We start from the raw sequence: 21,590 nt of genomic DNA, 5'->3' as shown, positions 1-21,590 counted from the left end.
AAAACCCAGAGCAGCAATTTTTTAACTCCTCATTAGCAACAGGAACTGGAAATAAGATGTCATGAAACCCATGCTTCTAGAGGGAGCAAGCAAGGATTCTACAAGATGTAAGTCAGATTCAGTATTAGAAAAGCACTTTGGCCTGGTCTACACTACAGCGGACGGTCAAAATAAGATATGCAACTCCAGCTATGTTAATTACATAACTGGAGTCGATGTATCTTAAATCGTGTTTCCTTGCTGTCCACACAATGGGAAGCCAATGGGAGCAAACAAAAGAAGGAGTGCTGGATGCCGGCAAGAGCTGCCCTCTGCATTCGATGTATGGGTCCATACTTGATCTGCTAAATCAAATGCCAGAAGATCGACCTCTGGAATGTCGATTTTCCACATAGTATAGACATGCCTCTTGAGATTTCTTATTATAAAGGAAGAGCTCAGTGAACAGGTATAGACTGGTCAAAAGTAAACAAACAAGAAGGCTGTGCTTTATGAATCAATTAGTATCTTTGATGGAGTGACAATAAGGATTTGAGGAGGGTAAATGGTGAAACAGGAACTGGCAGACTATCTGGACTTCAGGAAAGCTTTCCATTTAAAAAATAAAAACCAGTAATGATGGTAGCATATTGAAATTCTCAAGTGAAATAAAAAAAACCAGACACAGTTAGAAATTAATGGAAAACAGCTAGAACCTTTTGAGATAGGATGGTTCATAGTGCATGAGGGTTGAGCATTGAGCCTAATTTTACTGTGTATCAGTCACCGGGAGTAGGCAGCAATATGAATAACAACTAGGAGTGAATGAATACAAAAGATGAAGGAAATTGAATCTCAATAAATCTGAAATAAATGGGGGGGTGGATTGGAAAATGGTTTATATAATGAATATTTAAAAATAAGAAATATTGATGACTGGCTAAAAAATTCCAAAAGGAGATTTGCTCTGAGGTCTCATAACATGCTACAAAGCGCAGGTCAGGAAAATAATCTTTATGGATGACAGCAGAGAGACTCTGTTCAGAGTTTGAAAGCAGTTAGGAAAGCAGAAAGAATGCAGGACACGTGGTACAAGTGAGAGGAGAAATCAGTCTCTGTGACAAAGGCTAGAAAGACTATACCTGATGTATTGTGTAGAATTATACAAGCATACACGGAGGCTGATGGAACAACACACAGTAGCAGACATTTACATTCAAATTCATGGTCCAAAACTTCTATACAAATATAGATAATATTGACTTAAGAGTGATATTTTTCAAACAAGCCTATACAAAGGCCTAGCAGTCATTTTTCCCTGCCCTAAAAATCATTATAGAAAATACAAAACAACATAAAAGTAAAATATCAAATAAAAAAACCACCAAACACATACTATTTTCTTGTCGTAGGATTCCCCACTGCTGTAGGTTGTAGCTAGCGTAGATGCACATTCTTCCAGATACCAAGGTTTTTTTCCACTTTCTGCTGTGCTGCTTATGGAAATAGTGTAGATGCTATTCGTGTAGCCATCGCAGGAGCAATGGTCTTTACTCCTTCCGCCATTTCCAGATGCCCAAACAAAAATGGAGCCTAATTTATTTCGTCCCTGTTTACAAACAAGAGGAAAGATTTGTTAATTTTTTTTCTTGGTAAGCATATGGTCCCTTACCCCAAACCTTGCCCCTGTTAAAAAAGCCCATTGTGGAAGAGTGTGGAGAGCTTCGCTAGTCTAAGAATTAAATCTCACAAATTTAAAACACGAATGAAATGAATAAGCATGATTTTTAAAACAAAATTTAAATTTGTATGCAATTTGTAGGTGTGGGTCCATTCTATCCAGCCTTACAAAGAGAGACGCAAAGAACACGCAGTATGCATTAAATGTATCATACTGATTTTAAACAGGAAATAATCAAAAAACCAAACACTTGTAATAGACAGAACCAGCTGTGTATGAAGATTCTTCTCAATGTTTCATTCTGACACATGGACTGTTTGGGTAATATCGGGTACCATGAATCACACTAGAGGAGTTGCACAAGTATTATCTCAGGAAAATGTAAAACACTTTATTGAAACAAAAATGGACAGAGAAGGATTGTTTTTTTTGTAAATATATTAGCATTAAGCACTATGGCCACAATTCAATAGTCTAATTGAAGTTAGGCACATCTTAAGTAAATTGCTGAATGAGGACCTAAAACAGATATAAATGTTAAGAATATGTAACAGCTGAGTTTAAATAGTATAGAGGGAGTGAAAAAGAATCCATATTTATTTTGTTAATTCGGTGTTGATGTAAAGAGTGAAGATGATCAGCATGCTGAATGCCTACTGTCTCAAAGGGAAACTGTGGTTTTCCATATTTCAGGCACTTCATGCATATAGATAAACAGAGTAACATATGCAGTTCACATAATTATATAGTCCACATCCATTCACTATTTTCAAACACTATGATAATTAGGGTAGAGATTTTAATCACATGAATAAACGTTTTTAATTCTAGTTCTGAAAAAGGACATTTTACTATTTATTAATTCTTGGAGCACAAAGGAAAAAAGCCTGTGGGTTACAATTAAGTGTAATTTATGTCTTATTTGTATGCAGACCATCATGCAATACATGGTTTATATACGTGGTGAATTCATTCCTCTGTATGATGAACCAAAGTTATCCCACATACTACTTTGCTTTCTGTGATCATGAATTAATTATTAGTACACGTTTTGTTTTGTTATAAACAGAGTGGATTTGTGTGCTGCAAATGACATAAAGACAGCTGTTGGATATCTACCAGGACAATCTTAAACAATTAGCAATTCAAAGATTCATCTAATCCAGATGCACAGGGGGTTTTCATTAGTGCAGTTTATGCGGAGTGTAATAGAACCTAAATCAGTGCAAGAAAAAAAACCCTCCACAGTTCATGATTCTGGCAGATATATTGCCTGATTCAAAAACATTGATGAATTTTATTTCTATGAGTTTAATAAAACTTCAGTACCCGTAGAGATTCTTCTCCTCAGCCCAATAACTTAATATCAAACTCTCTTTGCTAGTGTTTACCTATGCTTTTAAAATGCAATTTTTCTTTAAAAAACATTTCAAAGAGAGGAAAAAATATCCCAGAGTGCTAAGTTAAATATACTATGAAATCCACATGCTTCTGACAATACCAGTTCAGGAAATGTAACTATTTCACTTTCTTTTTCTTTCTCTGGCTGCTCTTAGCTGCTCCAGTGATAAAAATGTACAAGATATTTGCATAAAAGTCTGACTCAATACTGGACTTTTTGCAGCGCTTCAATTCAAGCAATTAACACCACAGCATCTGATTCTGACATTATTTACTCTCTCTCTCTCTCTCTCTCTCTCTCTCTCTCTCTCATATACACACACACACACGGCAGAACTAGTAACATCACGCTGGGCAAACGTTATGCTTCCTCTTTTCAAGTATATCCATGCCCCAGCAGACTTCTCATACAACAATGCCACTCCCACACAGGAAAATTTGAGTTCATCCTGTTCCCTGCACCATCATCTCTCTTCTTTACATCTGGATTAGAGCAGTACATCTGGTTCTGTTTATCTCTTCCACGTCTCATCCTTCAGTGTATGAAACCAAGAAAGAGCAACATCACCTTGCTGCTTTGTGTTCTGCTTCCCCCCCTCCTTTCCTCCCCACTTTTACCTTTTAGGGTATGAGAGGGCAATAAGTAGCCCATAGGTTGTATGTGGTTAGCCCATGGCGGGTCGCCAGATGTTTCATTTACGTATGGTATGCCTGCAGGTATAGCCGCTCGCAGCTCCTGTTGGCTGCAGGGTGCCATTCCTGGCCATTGGGAGCTGTGGAAAGTGGTATGGGATGGGCACATCCAGCCTGTGGGCTTCTTATTGCCCTTCACTGTTTTGGAGCATGATCCAAAGCCCAGTGAAGTCAATGGGAATCTTTCCACTAACATCTATGAGCTTAGGTCAAGCCTATGAACGTTTGCTTATCTCCTTCATTCTGTCCATCCATCCTCTGGTCACCTCACTCACTGACTTCCCTCTTTTTCTTCCTTCCTCCTTTGCTGCTCCTATTCCTGAAACATTGACTGGAGGCAAAGTAGTTTATGCTGTAGAATACATGCATGCTCCAGGCAGGTTGATGACACAGACGACATCCCATCAACTCACTCCATCATGCCCATAGCTTTGAGGATTGGAAGATTATGCCAAAGAGATGCCCTTCTTTCTTTTTTATTGTATTCCTGGCTAATTTCTGCTGGGTTTTGTTCACCTCTGATTACATTAGCCTCTAGCAACTGGAACCCTCCTTCTTCCAATATTAAGGTACCTCACTGTCCTCCTTTAAATCCCTCCTTGAAGTTCACTCTTCACTGGTTTGTCACTGCTAATTTGCACTCCAGAGCAGTGTCCACATGCCTTTCTTGCCCCACAATATTCTTATCAAACAAACAAAAAGCAAAGGAAAATACCCCACCCAGTAACTATCAGAACAAGCAGTGCATGCCATACAAAATTTGGTTTTCAACAAAACCTGAGTTGTTTATGCAGAAAATTTTAATTTTTCATTTAATCTTCACACCCTGAAAACAAATGTTTCTGCATTATGAAAAAATATATTATTTGGGATACACAGCTGTAGTGCCTCATGAGTAGGGATGTAAAAATCCCATTTAGTTGGATAACCAAGTAAGGGCTACCCTCCTGTGTCACAATTGGAACAGTGCAACCCTTCTCCTTAGCAGGTCCATCGTGTGGCTAGAGCAGCCCCCTGCTTGCAGCAGGCAGGGAGCTGCTCCTACCCCCAACCAATTAACCGTAACCAGTAAACTTCATCATTAATAGGTGAGGCTTACCAGTTAACCATTCACATCTCTACTCATAGAAATCATAAAGATGTCATCAATATAGCGTAAGTAGAGAAGGGCTAAAAGGGGACGGGAGTTGAGGAAACGTTGTTGTAGGTCAGCCATAAAGCTCTATACACCAGCATCCCACATGAAGACGGATTACAAGCAATTAAAAACACTATCCCAGAGGACACCACTGCCAACCTGATAGCAGACCTATGTAACTTTGTTCTCACCCACAATTATTTCCAGTTTGAGAACAACTTATACCTCCAGATCAGCGGCACAGCCATGGGTACACGCATGGCCCCACAGTATGCTAACATCTTTATGGCTGACCTAGAACAACGTTTCCTCAACTCCCGTCCCCTTTTACCTCTTCTCTACTTACGCTACATCGATGGCATCTTTATGATCTGGAAGCATGGCCAAGAAACACTGGAGATATTCCACAGAGATTTCAACAACCTACACCCCACCATCAACCTCAGCCTGGACCATTCTACACGAGAGGTCCATTTCCTGGACACCACAGTACAAATCAACAATGGAAAATTAGACACCACTCCCTACAGAAAACCCACTGACTCATACACTTACCTACATGCTTCCAGCTCCCATCCAGAACACACCATACAATCCATCGTCTATAGCCAAGCCCTTCGATACAACCACATCTGCTCTAATCCCACTGACAGAGACCAGAAACTTCAGGATCTCTACCAAGCATTTATAAACCTCAACTACCCACCCGGAGAAATAAAAAAGCAAATTGAAAGAGCCAGACGAATACCTAGAAACCATCTACTTCAAGACAGACCCAAGAAAACCAACAATAGAACACCACTTGTCATCACCTACAACCCCCAACTTAAACCTGTCCAACACATTATCAATAAACTACAGCCTATACTGGAACAGGATACCAAACTCCAAGAGGCTCTGGGAGACAGACCCATAGTCTCCTAGGGTATGTCTACACTACCCCGCTAGTTCGAACTAGCGGCGGTAATGTAGTCATCTGCAGTTGCAAATGAAGCCCGGGATTTGAATTTCCCGGGCTTCATTTACATGAAGCCGGCCGGCGCCATTTTTAAATGCCGGCTAGTTCGAACCCCGTGCCGCACGGCTACACGCGGCACGGAGTAGCTAGTTCGGATTAGGAAGGAGGAGTACAGCTAGTTCAGATTAGGAAGCCTAATCCGAACTAGCTACTCCATGCCGCGTGTAGCCGCGCAGCACGGGGTTCGAACTAGCCGGCAATTAAAAATGGCGCCGGCTGGCTTCATGCAAATTAAGCCCGGGAAATTCAAATCCCGGGCTTCATTTGCAACTGTGGATGACTACTTTACCCCCGCGAGTTCGAACTAGTGGGGTAGTGTAGACATACCCCTATAGACAACCACCTAACCTCAAGATGATTCTTACCAACAACCACAGGACATACCACACTAATACCAACCCTGGTACCTTCCCTTGCAACAAACCCTGTTGCCAACTTTGTCCACATATTCACTCTGCTGATACCATTATTGGACCTAATCAAGTGAGTTATAAGATCAAGAACACCTATTCCTGCGCATCCAGAAATATAATTTATGCTATCATGTGCCGAAAGTGTCTGTCTGCTATGTACATTGGACAAACGTCTCAGACACTTCGCCAAAGGAAAACAGGAAAACTTCTGCCCACAAAACAGATATCAGACAGGATCACAAAGAAAAAACAGTTTCTTGCCATTTCAACCAGAAAGGACACTGTCTCAATGACTTAACTACCTGCATCCTACTACAAAGACCTTTCAAATCTGCACTTGAAAGGGAATCCTCTGAACTGTCATTCATGCTTAAATTCGACACTCTACATCTGAATTTAAACAAAGGATCTAGTTATCTTACCCATTACAAAGATAGCTTCCCCAATTATCACCTCTAATATCATTAGCCCATAGACATTCACCCCCCCCCCATCTCCCTTCTGTTCTGAAATTTGATTTGTCCTTTTCATATGTGTTCATTTTTTTAAATTGTATCCTTTGGTATATATGGTTGTGACTATTTTCTTCCACTACTTGATCTGAGGAAGTGGGTCTGGCCCACGAAAGCTCATCATCTAATAAACCATCTTGTTAGTCTTTAAAGTGCTACATAGTCCTGTATTTTATTTCTACTCATGAGAGTTATAGTTCAACCGCCTCACATCCCCATTCTCCCTTCCAGGTCACACTCCCCAGCTTGACTTCATCTCCCATGTAGCATCAGAGAGACTAGCATGATATACCACCTCTGCTCAACAAGAGGTGAGGCCAGGGTCTGTCTTAAGGGATATAGTCCAATAAGGGAACCCAGGCTACAGGGAGAATGTGAATGTAAAACGCCCAAACTACAACTTGCATCAGGCATTTTGGAACCTATTTCCATTTTTAGGTTTTCGCAAAGAGGTCAAACATGAATGTGTTCTCATGTTAGTAGAAATTATCCACAGGAAAAAATATTTTTTTTTTGGCCATCTCAAGTTGTAACTCTTGTCCCTCTCCCATCTGTCTTTTGTCTTCATTGGCTGCAATTGGCTAATTTGGGCACTGATCCCATAACCCATATGTATGTGATTCACCCTGTTACTACAATTACTGCTGTGGGATTTTTCAGCAGACCAAAGATTGCTCTTGTGAGGCCTCAGATTATTAATTCCTCTGTTCAGGGAAAAGTGTCTGATTTCTGCTAAGCAGTAGTGCATTGATACAGCTGTAATAAAATAAAAAATGTGAAATGCAATTTTTGTAGGCAGAAATAACATTTTTAAGAATGGAATTAGTAACTATTTACATCCCAGTTGTCATTTATATTGTGACATTTTTTTATAAGCACTTATTACACTTCTTCAAAATTAGTGTCACCTTTAAAAAATAAAAGATTCACAATTAATGTTGTTTTCATAAAAAATATAAATACCAGGTGCATTGATTAATGGGGGAAAAACTGTCTCAAATCCACATGAAGCAAAGAACTACAGTTCTTCTAACATTCTGCAATATGGTACATTTAACAACTCAGCATTTCACAGAAAACAATGGAATTTAACCTTCAGTCTAGACAATATGCTAAGATCTTGTTCCTAAAAGCTTTTTGGCAAAGCAAATGATAGTCTTGAAAAAACAAAACAAAAACAAACCCCAAACCAAAATCCAACCTGCCCAGAATAACATGTCAAGTAAGTATGCTCTGGTTTTCATTTACTGCCTATTTGGTTACTATTTGGTTGTCTCCTATTGCTTCTGCCCTCACACCCCACTTCAGTTCATTGGACCCACTCATGCTCAGGAAATTACAAACTTGCTAGAAACTCTATATACCAAACAACCTATCTAAAGCAACAGCATTACTTGTCCTGCTGTGTTTGAACCCAGTTTACAATGGTCTCTCTTCAAAAATGAAGTTAAATAACAGACATTTGGACTGTACTACAACGTTAAGATAAACACACGTGTAATATTGTAACTTTTACATTTTGGCTAAATCTACCATCTGTCATGTTCCAGATGCCCAATGGTGTCAGGAGAAAAAGTCTATTCTGAGACTGCCAAGAGGTTAAAGTTGTATTTACAGACCATATAGACATGTTTTTAGACAGAAGCAAAACATTAGTCAGTGATGTGAATTATAGTAGAGGAATGGCATGGGCTAGAATGTGAGTGCTGCAGAATATTTGGAGCGCGCATGCCAGTGATGTCAGATAAAAATGCTTTAATCATCCCCTCTGGGTACAGTGCTATGTCTTCTCATGTCTTGCCTTTGCAACAGTTTTACTGACTCTTTTCCAAACATTGTACAGCATTCCACAGGTTGTCAGTGTGCCTTCTGAGATGTTCTCCTACTATTTTTATCTTTGTCACTAGCTTTCATAAAGTGTCTGCATATTTAAAACAAAACAAAACAAAACCCAAACCCCTCAGCCTCACAAGAAAAAAGTGCTTCACTGACATTCAGTGTAGCATCAGTCGAGGCACGTGAATTGTGCTAAGATGCTTTCTGGGTATCGCCAGTGTGCATAGACTCCACATGAAAGCTGCTCTAACTGAGACAAGCTGCAGAAGGCCTCAAGAGGCCTGAAAAATAGTGGTGGCACAGGAACTCACAGCATGCCTGCTTTCTACTGGCCATTCCCCCATTTCCTTGTTTTGCTTGCAGCAAAAGGGTAAGTGGTGTAAAAGGCTTTTCTGCACCACAGGAGGTTCACTCTTACAATGGTGTGATCCTTTCTACACCACTTAATCCATTTTTAGAGCCAGCTTTTATGAATATTCTTGTAAAGACATATGGAAAATTACTCCAACAATAATAAAGGTGTTTCCGTTGTTCCATGTTTATACATTGCTACAGCTTTATTAGTTGATACCTTACTGACAGTGGTAAATATTACTGTAAAGTGATGATCTATACACTGTGGTCCACAGACCACTAGAGGTCCACAGGGCATTTCCAAATAGCCTCTGAAGCAACTTTCATTAGACATGTGAAGCATAAACAGGAGAGACATGAGGTAGTCCCACCATTCTAGAAAGTTAAAATTGTGAACCTATTCACTATTCTACAAACAAGGCTACTTTACTTTTGCTTGTGTATCCTTGTGTCCTTCTGCCTGAGAGAGGAACAGGAACTGAAGTCTGTTACTGATTCTCTTTCTTTACTGTTTTTTTTTTCTTTTGTGTCATTTCCACGAGGATCAAATTTGCTGAGGGAGAGGAAATTCAATATAAAGGAATAGGAATCGCGCAGGAAGAATCAGTAACCTAGAGAGATTAGAGCAATGGGAGCTACCGGCAACACGAGGCAAATTTGGGTCCTAATCCATTTGAACTCTTCCACCAGGGAGGGGAAATAAATCATTCAGATTAGAAAATGGAGAGCAAGGAAGGAGAATCCTAGCTATACTCATGAGTTCAAAGTTTATTTTCCTCTTGTTTCCTTAATTTTGTTCTGAATTGCACCATATTTCATATCTTAAATAAGTTTGGAAATCTAAACATGAAATAAGTATAAACATATTACATCCTTTCATTGGATTTACACCTTCTTAATACTTAAGTGGCATGTTTAATAAATTATAGTGGACATATTCTACATACAGATTATACAGAATGTATTGAATAACTAAAACAGATTATGCATTAACACAGTAAATGAGGAATATTTCAGTATGCATCTGGATTTTTTTTTATTTTCCTCTTTAGTAGAACAACAGGTTAAACAGCTTCAAGTTATTCCCCACAGAGCTATAATTAGTGCTTAACGTGCAACCAAAAAAAAAGTGTTGGCTGAAACCTGAAATCTGAACCCATGGAATGCTGGAATGAATTTCTACTTTTCCTAAACAAAACAAGAGTTAGAGGACCGTTGTATGCATCATGGATTTTAACTATCTGTTCATGCTATCTATTCTTTATTATTATGAAGAAATAGCATGTGCACACCTCCTTGTGTACAATAAAAACAAACAAAATATTCCAGATTTTCCAAAATATTTGTTAAACCAAGATTAGATTTAGGATGAGAGACCCTCTGGTTAATAATAAGTAAAGTTCCCTCCTCACAGAAAACCCAAGTAACAAAGCATGGTATGCAAGGTTTGGGTGATGGATGGAATTTACCTCTCTATCCTACAGCAAGGATTCAGTCAGCTTTTACTGTCCATGTGCAGTCACCTGTTGAAACCCCTTAGGCAGGGATTTGTAGCCAGTAGAGCCACATAATTATAGAGCATGGGTGATACCTAAACTCCTATTCCTATCAGGTATTCACAAGAAGTGGAATCAGCTCCATGGCACACATTGGGGTACAGATTCTGCAGCTGCCAACGCACACTACAGCAACACTGTTCAGTGGAGACAGTACCATGAATGAATGAAAAATAAACCCACATTTCTAGAATAGTATGCTGAGATTTCCATAGGGGAAAGAATCCTCTTCCCAGAGACAATCAACAGAGAAACTTGTTCTATGGCTGTCTTTACTAGGAGTGTTTGGGGAGAAAGGACATGATCTATTGGCCTCACCTTCCTGACCCTAATCCTCACCCTGTAGCACAGCAAACTCTTGAGCACAAACTGGCATGCCTTGAACTGGCATCATGAAATTCTGCTCTCTTCACTGGCAATAGAAATTCACAGATTCTGCTCTGTCCAAGCCCCTATAGTTCTGCAGAGAGAGGGGATGACAGACTTGCCCCTACTAATTAACCAGTCTTTGATTGCATAAATGCACCTTCACTGAAAAGAGTACATTTTAAACATATGGAAAGATCCAATTTTTTTTCCAAAGTAGCCTGTTAATTTTGGCTTTCCCACTTAAGGCTTATCCTAAATCGGAAACCTGATGTATTTTAAGTTAATCTATGTCACCTGTCTGAAGTTGGGCACCAAAAAAAAAAAAAAAAAAAAAAAAAAAAGCCACTTTTGAAAAACTGGCTTCTTAGAACAGTTTCCACAAATGTTTGAGGGATGGTAATTAATATAGTCTCTGTTTCCAATACACTTTGTGACATTGTATGGAAACTGTGGACGGTTTGAGGTATGTTTTCCTGTAACTTTCCTTCCAAGTTTTCATGCCTTTTGGATATGCATATGCCATTGAATCTAATGTAGGAACATTTGTTACATTATTTTAATTTTTGTAAACTTTCTCTTTGCACTGAATACTGATCATCGTGGAAAAACGGCACATAACAAATAGCATGGCTATAAAGGAATCTTCTGGTTATTTTCAAAAGTTCTCTCCTCACAAAAAAACCAAGAAACAAGGCATTGTGCAAGAGCTATGCAGGGTTTGGGTGAGGGATGGAAGTTACTACAGTGTATCCTCAGTGTCTTATATCACAGGGCATAAACTCTGCTACTTTACTGATTGGAAGATGCTACTTATAATCTAGAAGTTTTGAGCAGAGCACTAGGAGTGACAAACTTCATGCAAAGCATAGACTGAAGACTTACTAGTTTTATGACATATTGAGATTGTCACCCAATCTGCATTTTTCTGGGCAGTCTTAATTTAGAAAAGACTAGAGCACATCTAGTACAAGATAATCTTACAAAATCATTCAAATGTCCTAGAATGCATTCTTTAACACAGCTACATACATTAGAGACAAAGATTTGTTTTGACTACTGCAGTTTGGAAATCAGTGACACTAAAAGGGATTGAGGGGGTCCAGGTGGATAACTAATTGAACATGATCTCCCATGCAAGTCAACAGCTGAGATCTAACCTGATGTTAAACTGATGTGTAAACTGAAGATTCTCTAGGAGGAATAGGAAAGCAGAATTACGTTAGTATTTCAGTAATTGGGCTCACTAATACTGAATACTGTGTCCTATTCTATTGTCCAAACTTTAAAAAAGGATATTGAGAAACTTGGAAAAGATTCATAAAAGAGCTCCAAGAATGAAAGGCTAAAGAAGCACATTCCATTCTGTTTATCCAAGACACATAGGGCATTTCTACACTACCATCCTACTTTGAACTAGGGTGGTAATGTAGGCAACTGGAGTTGCAAATGAAGCCCAGGATTTGAATTTCCCGGGCTTCATTTGTATCTTGCTGGGCGCCACCATTCTTAAATGTCCGCTAGTGCGGACTCCGAGCCGCGCGGCTACACGCGGCATGGACTAGGTAGTTCAGACTAGGCTTCCTATTCCGAACTACCATTACTCCTCGTGAAACGGTAGTTCGGAATAGGAAGCCTCGTCCGAACTACCTAGTCCGTGCCGCGTGTAGCCGTGCGGCTCGGAGTCCGCATTAGCAGACATTTAAGAATGGCGGCGCCCGGCAAGATGCAAATGAAGCCCGGGAAATTCAAATCCCGGGCTTCATTTGCAACTCCGGTTGCCTACATTACCACCCTAGTTCGAACTAGGGTGGTAGTGTAGACATACCTCTAGTGTGGTATGGGGATATATGCCAGGTCCATGTAATGCTGTGCAGTGGAGGTCAGTTTAATGACCCATATGCTAAGCAATTATCTCGTCTTGCCCTAAAAATCTATGAATCTATACAAATGATGTAGGCCATTGATATTGTCTTACGGTATCAGGAAGTTATCGTTATGACCAGGGCTTGACGAACGGTGGCAAAAGCCGCTCGCCAGCCCCGCACTGCGCATGCTCAAGACCTGCATTGCGTATGCGTGCACCGCAAATGAACAGGACGCCCGGCTGAAATCTACTCGCCATGGGTGAGTAGATTCAATACTTTATCAAGCCCTGGTTATGACATTAAAACAAACATCACGATGCTGTACACAGTTAGCCTGTCTTTCAAAAGGAACTGCCAGAAGTATCATTTCTCTTGTGTGAACAACCAACACAATCCATTGAAAATCAGAAGCTCTTCATTTTCCACTCAAAATCAGGAAGAAGAAAAAAAAAGTTATTTATTCACATGCCACAGTCATGGGGCTACACAAAACCTGTAACAGAAAATTTCTGTGCTTAGTTGAGTGACTAATGAAGGGGGGGCTAACAGACTGAATGACGGTGGGCAAATCATTTTTGACCATGTATGTGTGAACTTTAGTGCGTGTCCAACTTGCCTGCATATTACTCTTATGCAGACGTACAACTTGGGATTTGCACGTATACAGGTATGTACTTGCTCAAACCCAAATTATAGACAAATAAAGCAAGTATGCACATAAAAGATGTGGCCTTAACCTCTCTGTGCCTCAATTTCTTCATCTGTACAATGGGAAAAGAGTCATTTTTTGTAGTGTGCTTTTGAGATGCTTGGTTGAAATTCTATAGAAACAGAATAATATTGTATTTTCAGTGCAAATTTGCAACAGAATGAACATTTTCTGTCAACAACAGTTGTGTTGTTCTTTAAACCATGAGAATTATGATGACAGAAGACGCTAATATTTTAAAATATATTTAAGAACAGTCTGTTATTCTCTTTAACACTTGCATCAACCCCTCTGCTTAAACACTTATGCACTATCTACATTGCATTCCAACAGTGAAATCATCTTTTTTTTTTCCTTACCACTTCCCTATTCAGGTTTGGCAACTTTTATTGCCTTTTCCCAAAATTCACGATTGTATGCCTGGTTGTTAGACCAATTGGTCTCTCTACGGGTGTGTCTAGACTACAGAGTTTTGTCGACAAAAGTGGACTTTTGTCGACAAAACTATACCTGTGTCTATACTACCGCTGAGTTCTGTCGACATAACGTCGACAGAACTCAGCAGTTTTGTAGATGCTGGTAAACCTCATTTTACGAGGCATAACGCCTTCTGTCGACAGAGTTCTGTCGACAGAAGGTGTTATTGCATGTAGGGTTGTGTCTAGACTACAGGGTTTTGTCGACAAAGCAGTTTGCTTTGTCGACAGAACTGAATGTAGTCTAGACGCTCTTTGTCGACAGAAGCTTTGTTGACAGTATCTATCGACAAAAATTCTGTCGACAAAACCCTGTAGTCTAGACGTACCCTTAAATACACTGATATATAGTCTTCTTTGGCCTCGTTCCACAATCACTGCAAGGATCTTCCTACCAATAGAACTCTGAGGGCTCCACTGGTCATGTCCATACCATTATAGCCTAGCCTCCCTGAACTTATTTTCAATTAGGACAACCTGCATTAGGCGCCTTACAACCTCCTTTTGTTTTTTATCATGGACTGTCCAATCACTTTACCATCTCCGCATCTTCATTTCAGGGGTGGAGACCAACTAGTTTCTCTTCTTGTGGCCATCCGAGTCTCTGCTCCATATAGTAGGATGGATGGAATAATAGCATTATACACTCTGATGAAAAAGATGCCAATAAAGTTAAAATGAAAAAGTCCAACAATTTGGATTTCCTGGCATCATTTTTAATAGAAACAAATTCATATGTAATTCCCTCTTCCAAATGCTTGCACTTGAGTTTGAGGGCTGTTCAGTGGCTGTATGAGAGCCTTATATGAGTGCCATGCTCTGTAGCCAAAGTTGGTGAAGCGAGAGAGATGAAAAGGGGCAGTGATGATGGAAGGGGAGGCACCAAGCCGAGTTCTCACAAGAAGTGCAGCAGCACAACATCAGATCATTAACGTCCATCACACATTTTGGCTTCTGTCCAAACACTAACAACATAGTGTAGCGGGAACAAAATGAAGGCCACTGTTCTGACATGCAGGCAAAAACCCAAAGATGCTGATTTAGATTTCGCTGTGTCCTCCTCCTCTATTATATTACTGTAAGGATGACCTGATCTGCCACAGCTGTAGCACAGCTCATGTGTATACAGAACAGGTGATGCAAAACAAATAACGGACAACAAGTGAAGCTGGCTGCTCATTTTCACAGCCTAGAACACTGGCTCTTTGAATGCCAAGCACAGCCACCATTCTCCAGAAATATAGCTATGGTGTCTGCCCAGGAACAAGCAGAATAATTTAAAGTCATGATTACTTGTTGTATCAACGGCTTTATGCTTTCTTATATCTACATTATTACAAACATGCTTGTGTGGAAAAATCTATATCAGAGAACTATCTCTTAACATGATTTAACAAAAGGTCTGTGGTATATGGCGAAGTCAGTCTAAATGATCTAAGGCAGGGGTGGGGGACCTTTTTGGGGTCAGGGGCCACTGACCCGCAGAAAAATCAGTCAGGGGCCACACACAAGTGAGAAGTAGGGGGACTGGAGCACCAGTACAGGCTCCCCGATGCTGAAGGGAGGACCCTGAGCCTCAGGAGCCAAAATCAGGCAAACCTGGGGCCGCATCCGGCCCCTGGGACTTACGTTCCCCACTCCTGATCTAATGGATCCTTTTGTCCCTAAAATCTATTAATCTTTTACACATTTGGAGTCCCCTCCCCCATACAAGAAAGAGGAAAAGCTTATTTCATGGTTTGTCCAGAACTCGCATTTTACTATAATAAATAAGCCTGTATATTTGTATAGTGTTGACATGTCATATACTCTCGTATAGTCTTTTCTTCAAAAAAATTACTCTTAAACATATCGATCTAAACTTTATATTGCATCTAAAACTGAATTGTGCAATTGTACTAGAATAGCTTTTTCAGGTTATTAAATCTATTATTTGTTAGACACTGGCATTTAAAACACAGACCTTTTGAATGGATGCAGTTTTCCACATTAGCTACTACAATACTTGTGCGTATAACATTTCCAAGAAAAGAATCCCTTGCTATTTTAAAGTATGATGCCAAGATAACTTTGCCATTTGAAATTAATACAATTTGAAAGCAAACTCTCCAAGGGCGATAATACTCATTAGATTCAAGAACTTAATTAAGGATAATAGAATTACACAAACAAACATAGAGATGGCATAAAATCATAGTGCTTGAGACTAGTTTTCAATTTTTCCCCTTCTCCATTCTTTATCCTGATCTTGCACAGCAGCTGTACAACACATTTAATTTCTTTCTGAGATTTTCATTTTTTTAAACATTTGTTATTACTTCATGTCATTTAAAAAAAACCACATTTGTCTTCTTTCAATTTCTCAAATGTTGTTCTGTCCCTATGGGAACTCTGAAAAATATACACTTATTTATCTTTGCTACTTTCTATAGGATTTAGAATGGGTAAGCAAATTAGCCGAGTAGATTTTTAAAAAAATTCTGAAACACCCCATGTGAGTTTTTTTTAATTGGAATAATACAAACTAAAGAAAATTTGGATATGTTTTCAAAAATCATCATCTACGTGGCCGGAATAAGAGGTGGTGATTCTTGAAAAGACATTCCCATTTCCCTTTTGTTTTGTAAGTTCAACAAAGAAGGATCATTCAGTTTAATTACATTTTAATCAAAATCATTATTCAGCAGCACCTGTAATTTTCTTAAATAAACATATTGTGCACTGTTTCCTCTCAGACTCAGTTAAAGGATCTTGCCTCAATAGCCCTCCCAGGCACATCTTCCATTGATGTTAATGCAAGCATGGGGAGAGAGGACTAACACAGAATTCATGTCCAGATCTGCTACATGCATCTGAAAAACAAATCTGCCATCTTTCCCAGTGCCACCATATTCCTGTATCAGCGATTCATTGCTGTAGTGACTGTCTAGGATCAGAAGCTTCAGGGGGTAGCTGAGTTAGCCTGTACAGAAAAAAACCCACAAATGGTCTGGTAGAACTTTGTTTTGTTCGTTTATAAAGTGCTACCGGACCATTTGTTATTTTTGTCTAGGACCAGTATTTTTAACAATAAAGGCCATGATCTGTGTGCAAAATTGTGTGTGTAGTTGCCAGCCTACCTTTGCTTGCACAATTATTATGAGTGCTTTTGTAAATCAGAGGATTTGGCATTGTTCCTAACTAGTAATTTGTTCAAACCTTGTGATCTAAAAAATCACCTTATAAAATCAAGATTGTCATATTTCAATGTACAAAGCAATTTCAAACACCAAAGATGTAAGGATATTAAACAGAATAAGGAAAACAGCATCTCTGACTCACTATAGAGCTTCTGCCTGAGGGCATTCTATAAAGCTATCCTGACTAGCCTCTGCTAATTTTAAAGAGACAGTACACACACTCTTTCAACCACTTTTAACTCAACAGATCTGTTTCATTCATTCAGACATATCTGCGGATTTTAGTGACAAAAGTAGATATGTACTGCCCCTTCTTCCTATTAGACCTATAGGGCATATCTAGACTACACTAGACTTTCGAAAGAGGATATGAAAATTCTGTAGGAATTTGCTAATCTCCTTTCGAGCTCACTTTCGAAAGCAGCACTTTCTGAAGTGAAAGTAATTGAGACGGTTTTGTCAGTGAACCCTCCCGTTTGTTGACAAGCTGCTTTTCCTTTGAAAAACATGGCTTTTTTGAAAGTTTAGCGTAGTCTAGATACATCCATAGAGACAACAATAGGTTTAACTGGAATTTATTTCTTACAGTGAAACATGAACAAAATTGGTTTTGACTGACCCATACTTTTGAAGACCTATTGAAGGCTCAGAGTTGTCTTTCGGGGCACAACTGGAAGACACTAGACTTTTGTTCATGTTAGCAGGGAACTTTTTCGGACCTTTTGCAGAGTCATTATTTACTAGTGAGGATGTGGAAGATGGGAAAAGCTCATTTCAATTTCAGAGGCCAGACTGTGTGTGCAGGGCTGGCCATTAGCAATAATATCTTTATGTTTCTAAAGTAAATGCATCTGATATGGAAAGCAACAAGACACAGAAACAGAACCATATGTGTCACTTTGAGCCACTTTGAGCTTTGGCTACACGTATGGTGACGTGTAGCGTACGTGTAACTACACACCACAGCTAGCCACACGTCACAGCAGTATGGAGCAGTGAAAGACTCTAGCCTTTCCACACTGCCTTCCTGCTGCTGAAGCCTTTCCACCTTCCCCCCTACCAGAGCCTTTTCTCACTGCTGAAGCTTTTCCCATTGACAGAACTTTTCACTGCAGAGGGGAAAGCTCTGGTAGCAAGGAAGCAGCGGAACACCATATGGCTAGAAATAGCACTATCATTGTTGAAGGCACTGCCTAGCCATGTAGAGAACTGTGTAAAGTATGTACTCTAGGTATAGACATGTAGGGCACGCTACTCATCTAAGCTGTGTTTCACTGTCTACACTGCTATGCATGCTTGCGCTGGCTGGCTGTACAGTGTCCATATGCTGCTGTCAGTGCAGGGATCTGGTGATAAGATACTTTCAAATTCTTAATTCTAAAATTTAAAAAATATCTTCAGCATAAATACACACACTCTTCCTATAAATTGATCCATTTATAACTGTACAGTGAATTTAAATTCTCTTTTGTGCTGCTACCTATGTGAAACAAGTCAAATGATGTTGTACTATAATGGAAATAGTCAATAGCATGTTAACTTCACTGAAGATTTATGCCAGATGAAGATCAGACTCATGAAGAGCAAATGAATATCTGTGTTGTTCTAATATACGAGTGGAAATAAACTTTTTGTGATTGTATTACCTCAGTGAAATGCTGCTCTTATGCACACACAATTTCTTATTTCATTCAGATATTTCTTCCCCTTCCTGCAGTTCCACTGGCTTCCCTCAGAGGCTTTGTTGCTGTTGTCTACTGCCATCATTGTCAAATAGTAGAAGAATGTGATGGAACTTTGATAAAGTGCTGACATTTCACTTGAATGGAGAAGTGATGGTGCATGGGGAGCAGCAGTGGAGGTGTGTTTTGATACATTAGGTGGTGCTGTAACAGTTGCCATAGTTTTAAGGATTATGATTATCCAGATCACAGCTGTTTTAGGCCCCGGCCCAGCAAAAATGTAATCATGTGCTTAACATTAAGCCACTAATGTCACTGGAACTACTCGCCTGCTTAAAGCTAAGTATGCAGATAAGAACTTTGTCTGAGGGGGCCCTTATATTGCATATACTGCTTTAAGTAAAAGCATGATACGCTGCACACGTGCCTATCAGAACTGAATGGAATGGAACTATCAGTTGCTGAAAAAAATCAATCATGTTACATTTCAGCAGGTCTTAGGGTTAATTAAAACTAGTTTTGTCAGTGGCATTTCCTTTATATTAAATAATCATAATATTCAGTATGCATATAGGGCTTTCCATCAGTGAAGAGCTTAATAGGTACTAACTAATATTTCATTACAACATTCCTGTCTGACAGGTAAGCCAGCAGAATCCCCATTTTACAGAAAGGTAAACTGAAACAGACGATTTCAGTGACTTGCCCAAGGCACAGCTAGGATTAGAACTGGAGAATTCCTGGCTCCCATCTTGTGCTCAATATTAGGCAAGTACCCAGGAGGGATTACTAATACCAATTTTATGTTGTGTTTTACATCTTATGACTTGAAATCCTCTAGTAGTGCATACAGATATTCTAGGCATCTACATGTTCTTATAATTGTTACTATCAGACTCCCTCACACACTCCCACTTGTTTTCGCTATGACCAACTGCTGTTGCATATTAAATTAATGCGAGCTGTTCAAGGCAAAGACAGTCTTTTATTGTTGCATGAGCACAAATGCTCCACAGTGATTACTAATTATATTTTGCTAAATTCAGTCCTAGTGAAAGTGGTTACAACCTTCATTGACTTAAATATTAGTTGCACTTTCTGAATTTGGTCCCCAGTATTGTGTATTTCAACAATGGAATGAACAATCAAATGGTCTGACGATCATTTTAAAGAAATATTTTGTGCTGATCTAGAGCCAGTTGTCATTTTTGCTAGAAAGTCCCTCACTACATCCACGAAGTGGTCAGACCTTCAAGTTTACAATTTTAATATGGTTTTCATATAGTGGTTCTCAACCGGGAATACAAAACTGCCTGGGAGTATGAAGAGGTCTTCCAGGCAGAGCCATCCCATCTATTGGATGGTTCAAGGCAACTGCCTCAGGGCCCGTGCTTTGAGGGGCACTGCACTTCCAGGGGATGTGGAAACATGGGGCCCAGGGTGGCATGGGAGATTAGTGGGGAGACTGCTCCAGAAGCAGAAGTTGGGCCCACCATCTCACTCACTGATGATGACAGAAAGCCAAATGACACAGTCCCGGCATCACTCGGGGGAGGGGGTTTGTGGGAAGGGGTGGAAAGAAGGTTGGGGAGGGGATGGAGCAGTTGTGGAAGAAGGGTTGACGGTGGGTAGGGGCAAGAAAAGGTGGGGTGGAGCGTAGGTGGGGAGGATTTTTCCAAGCCCCACATCCTCCTAGGGACATCTCTGCTTCCAAGGGACATCAGCTCATCTAGATATTTGCCTAGGTTCCAACCGGCTACTTAAAAAGCACTAGCAAAGAAGTTATAACTGAAATTTCATACAGAAATTACCTATTTATACTTCTCTATTTACTGAAATGTAAATACAATATTTTTATTTTATAATTATATGGTACAAATAAGAAAGTAAGCAATTTTTCAGTAGGGGTGCATCTACACTGCACCCGTAGCTTGAAATAAGCCACGTAATTTAAGCTATGCAGACTGCGTTGCTTATTTTGTGTTAATTTCAAAATAGCTTATTTTGAAAGTAGAGTGCTATTCTGAAACATCCCTTACTCCTCATGGAATGAGGTTTACAGGGATGCTGGAATAGGAAGCCTGTTTTATTTCAATATAATGGGCTTGCACAAAAGACGCGGAATAGCTATTTCGGGATATTTCTGGTATCCTGAAATAGCTCCGCAGTATAGACGTATTTTATGTATTTTATGTTTGATTTTATAAGCAAGTAGTTTTTAAGTGCGGTGAAACTTGGGGAAATGCAAGATAAATCAGATGCCCGAAAGGGTACAGTCATCTGGAAAAGTTAAGAGCCATTGATCTAATTCTCAGGAGGGGATAGAGGTTTGAGTGCTATTTTCTCTTTAAACAAAGCTATGCTTCTTATCAGCAGTGTATCTTGAGAGCCTTACTTTTCCCTAGCTTGTACACATGCATCCACGCAGAATGATTCCATGACATAGTGTTTTTTAAACCCACCGTTCTGATGCCATTCTCAAAGGCCTGACGTGCTAGAGAAGCAGGTCCATCCACAGTCTTGCCATCATCATCAGGACCCCAGCTGGCACTGTAGATGTGTATATGTTGTGGATTCAGGCTGAGAGACTTTGCTTCCACCATGTCTGTAACATCACCATCCAGCATCCTCACTCCTTCAAAACAAGAGAGGTAGTGAATGTGAGAATTAAGACTAATGAAGCACAGTTGAAAAACTGCTATGTGAAAAGCTAGTCTTTGTGGATTACA

At 39.7% G+C, this 21,590-nt stretch overlaps 1 protein-coding gene across 3 annotated transcripts in view; it reads right to left on the bottom strand.

Annotated features, from left to right (window-relative positions):
• Positions 1 to 21,590, bottom strand: part of PCSK5 (proprotein convertase subtilisin/kexin type 5) — a 336,184-nt gene that overhangs the window by 175,511 nt on the left and 139,083 nt on the right. For all 3 annotated transcript variants that reach the window (XM_075931728.2, XM_025178860.3, XM_075931730.2), the window contains 2 exons: positions 21,324 to 21,496; positions 1,376 to 1,588 (listed from right to left, as the gene is read on the bottom strand). In XM_075931728.2, the coding sequence (XP_075787843.2) occupies positions 1,376 to 1,588; positions 21,324 to 21,496 (386 nt within the window). The remainder of the gene's footprint in view (positions 1 to 1,375; positions 1,589 to 21,323; positions 21,497 to 21,590) is intronic.

This window comes from Pelodiscus sinensis, chromosome 6 (genome assembly GCF_052426305.1).
Source record: "Pelodiscus sinensis isolate ZL-2025 chromosome 6, ASM5242630v1, whole genome shotgun sequence".
NCBI classification, from domain to species: Eukaryota; Metazoa; Chordata; order Testudines; family Trionychidae; genus Pelodiscus; species Pelodiscus sinensis.
This window is presented reverse-complemented; position numbering and strand designations above follow the sequence as displayed.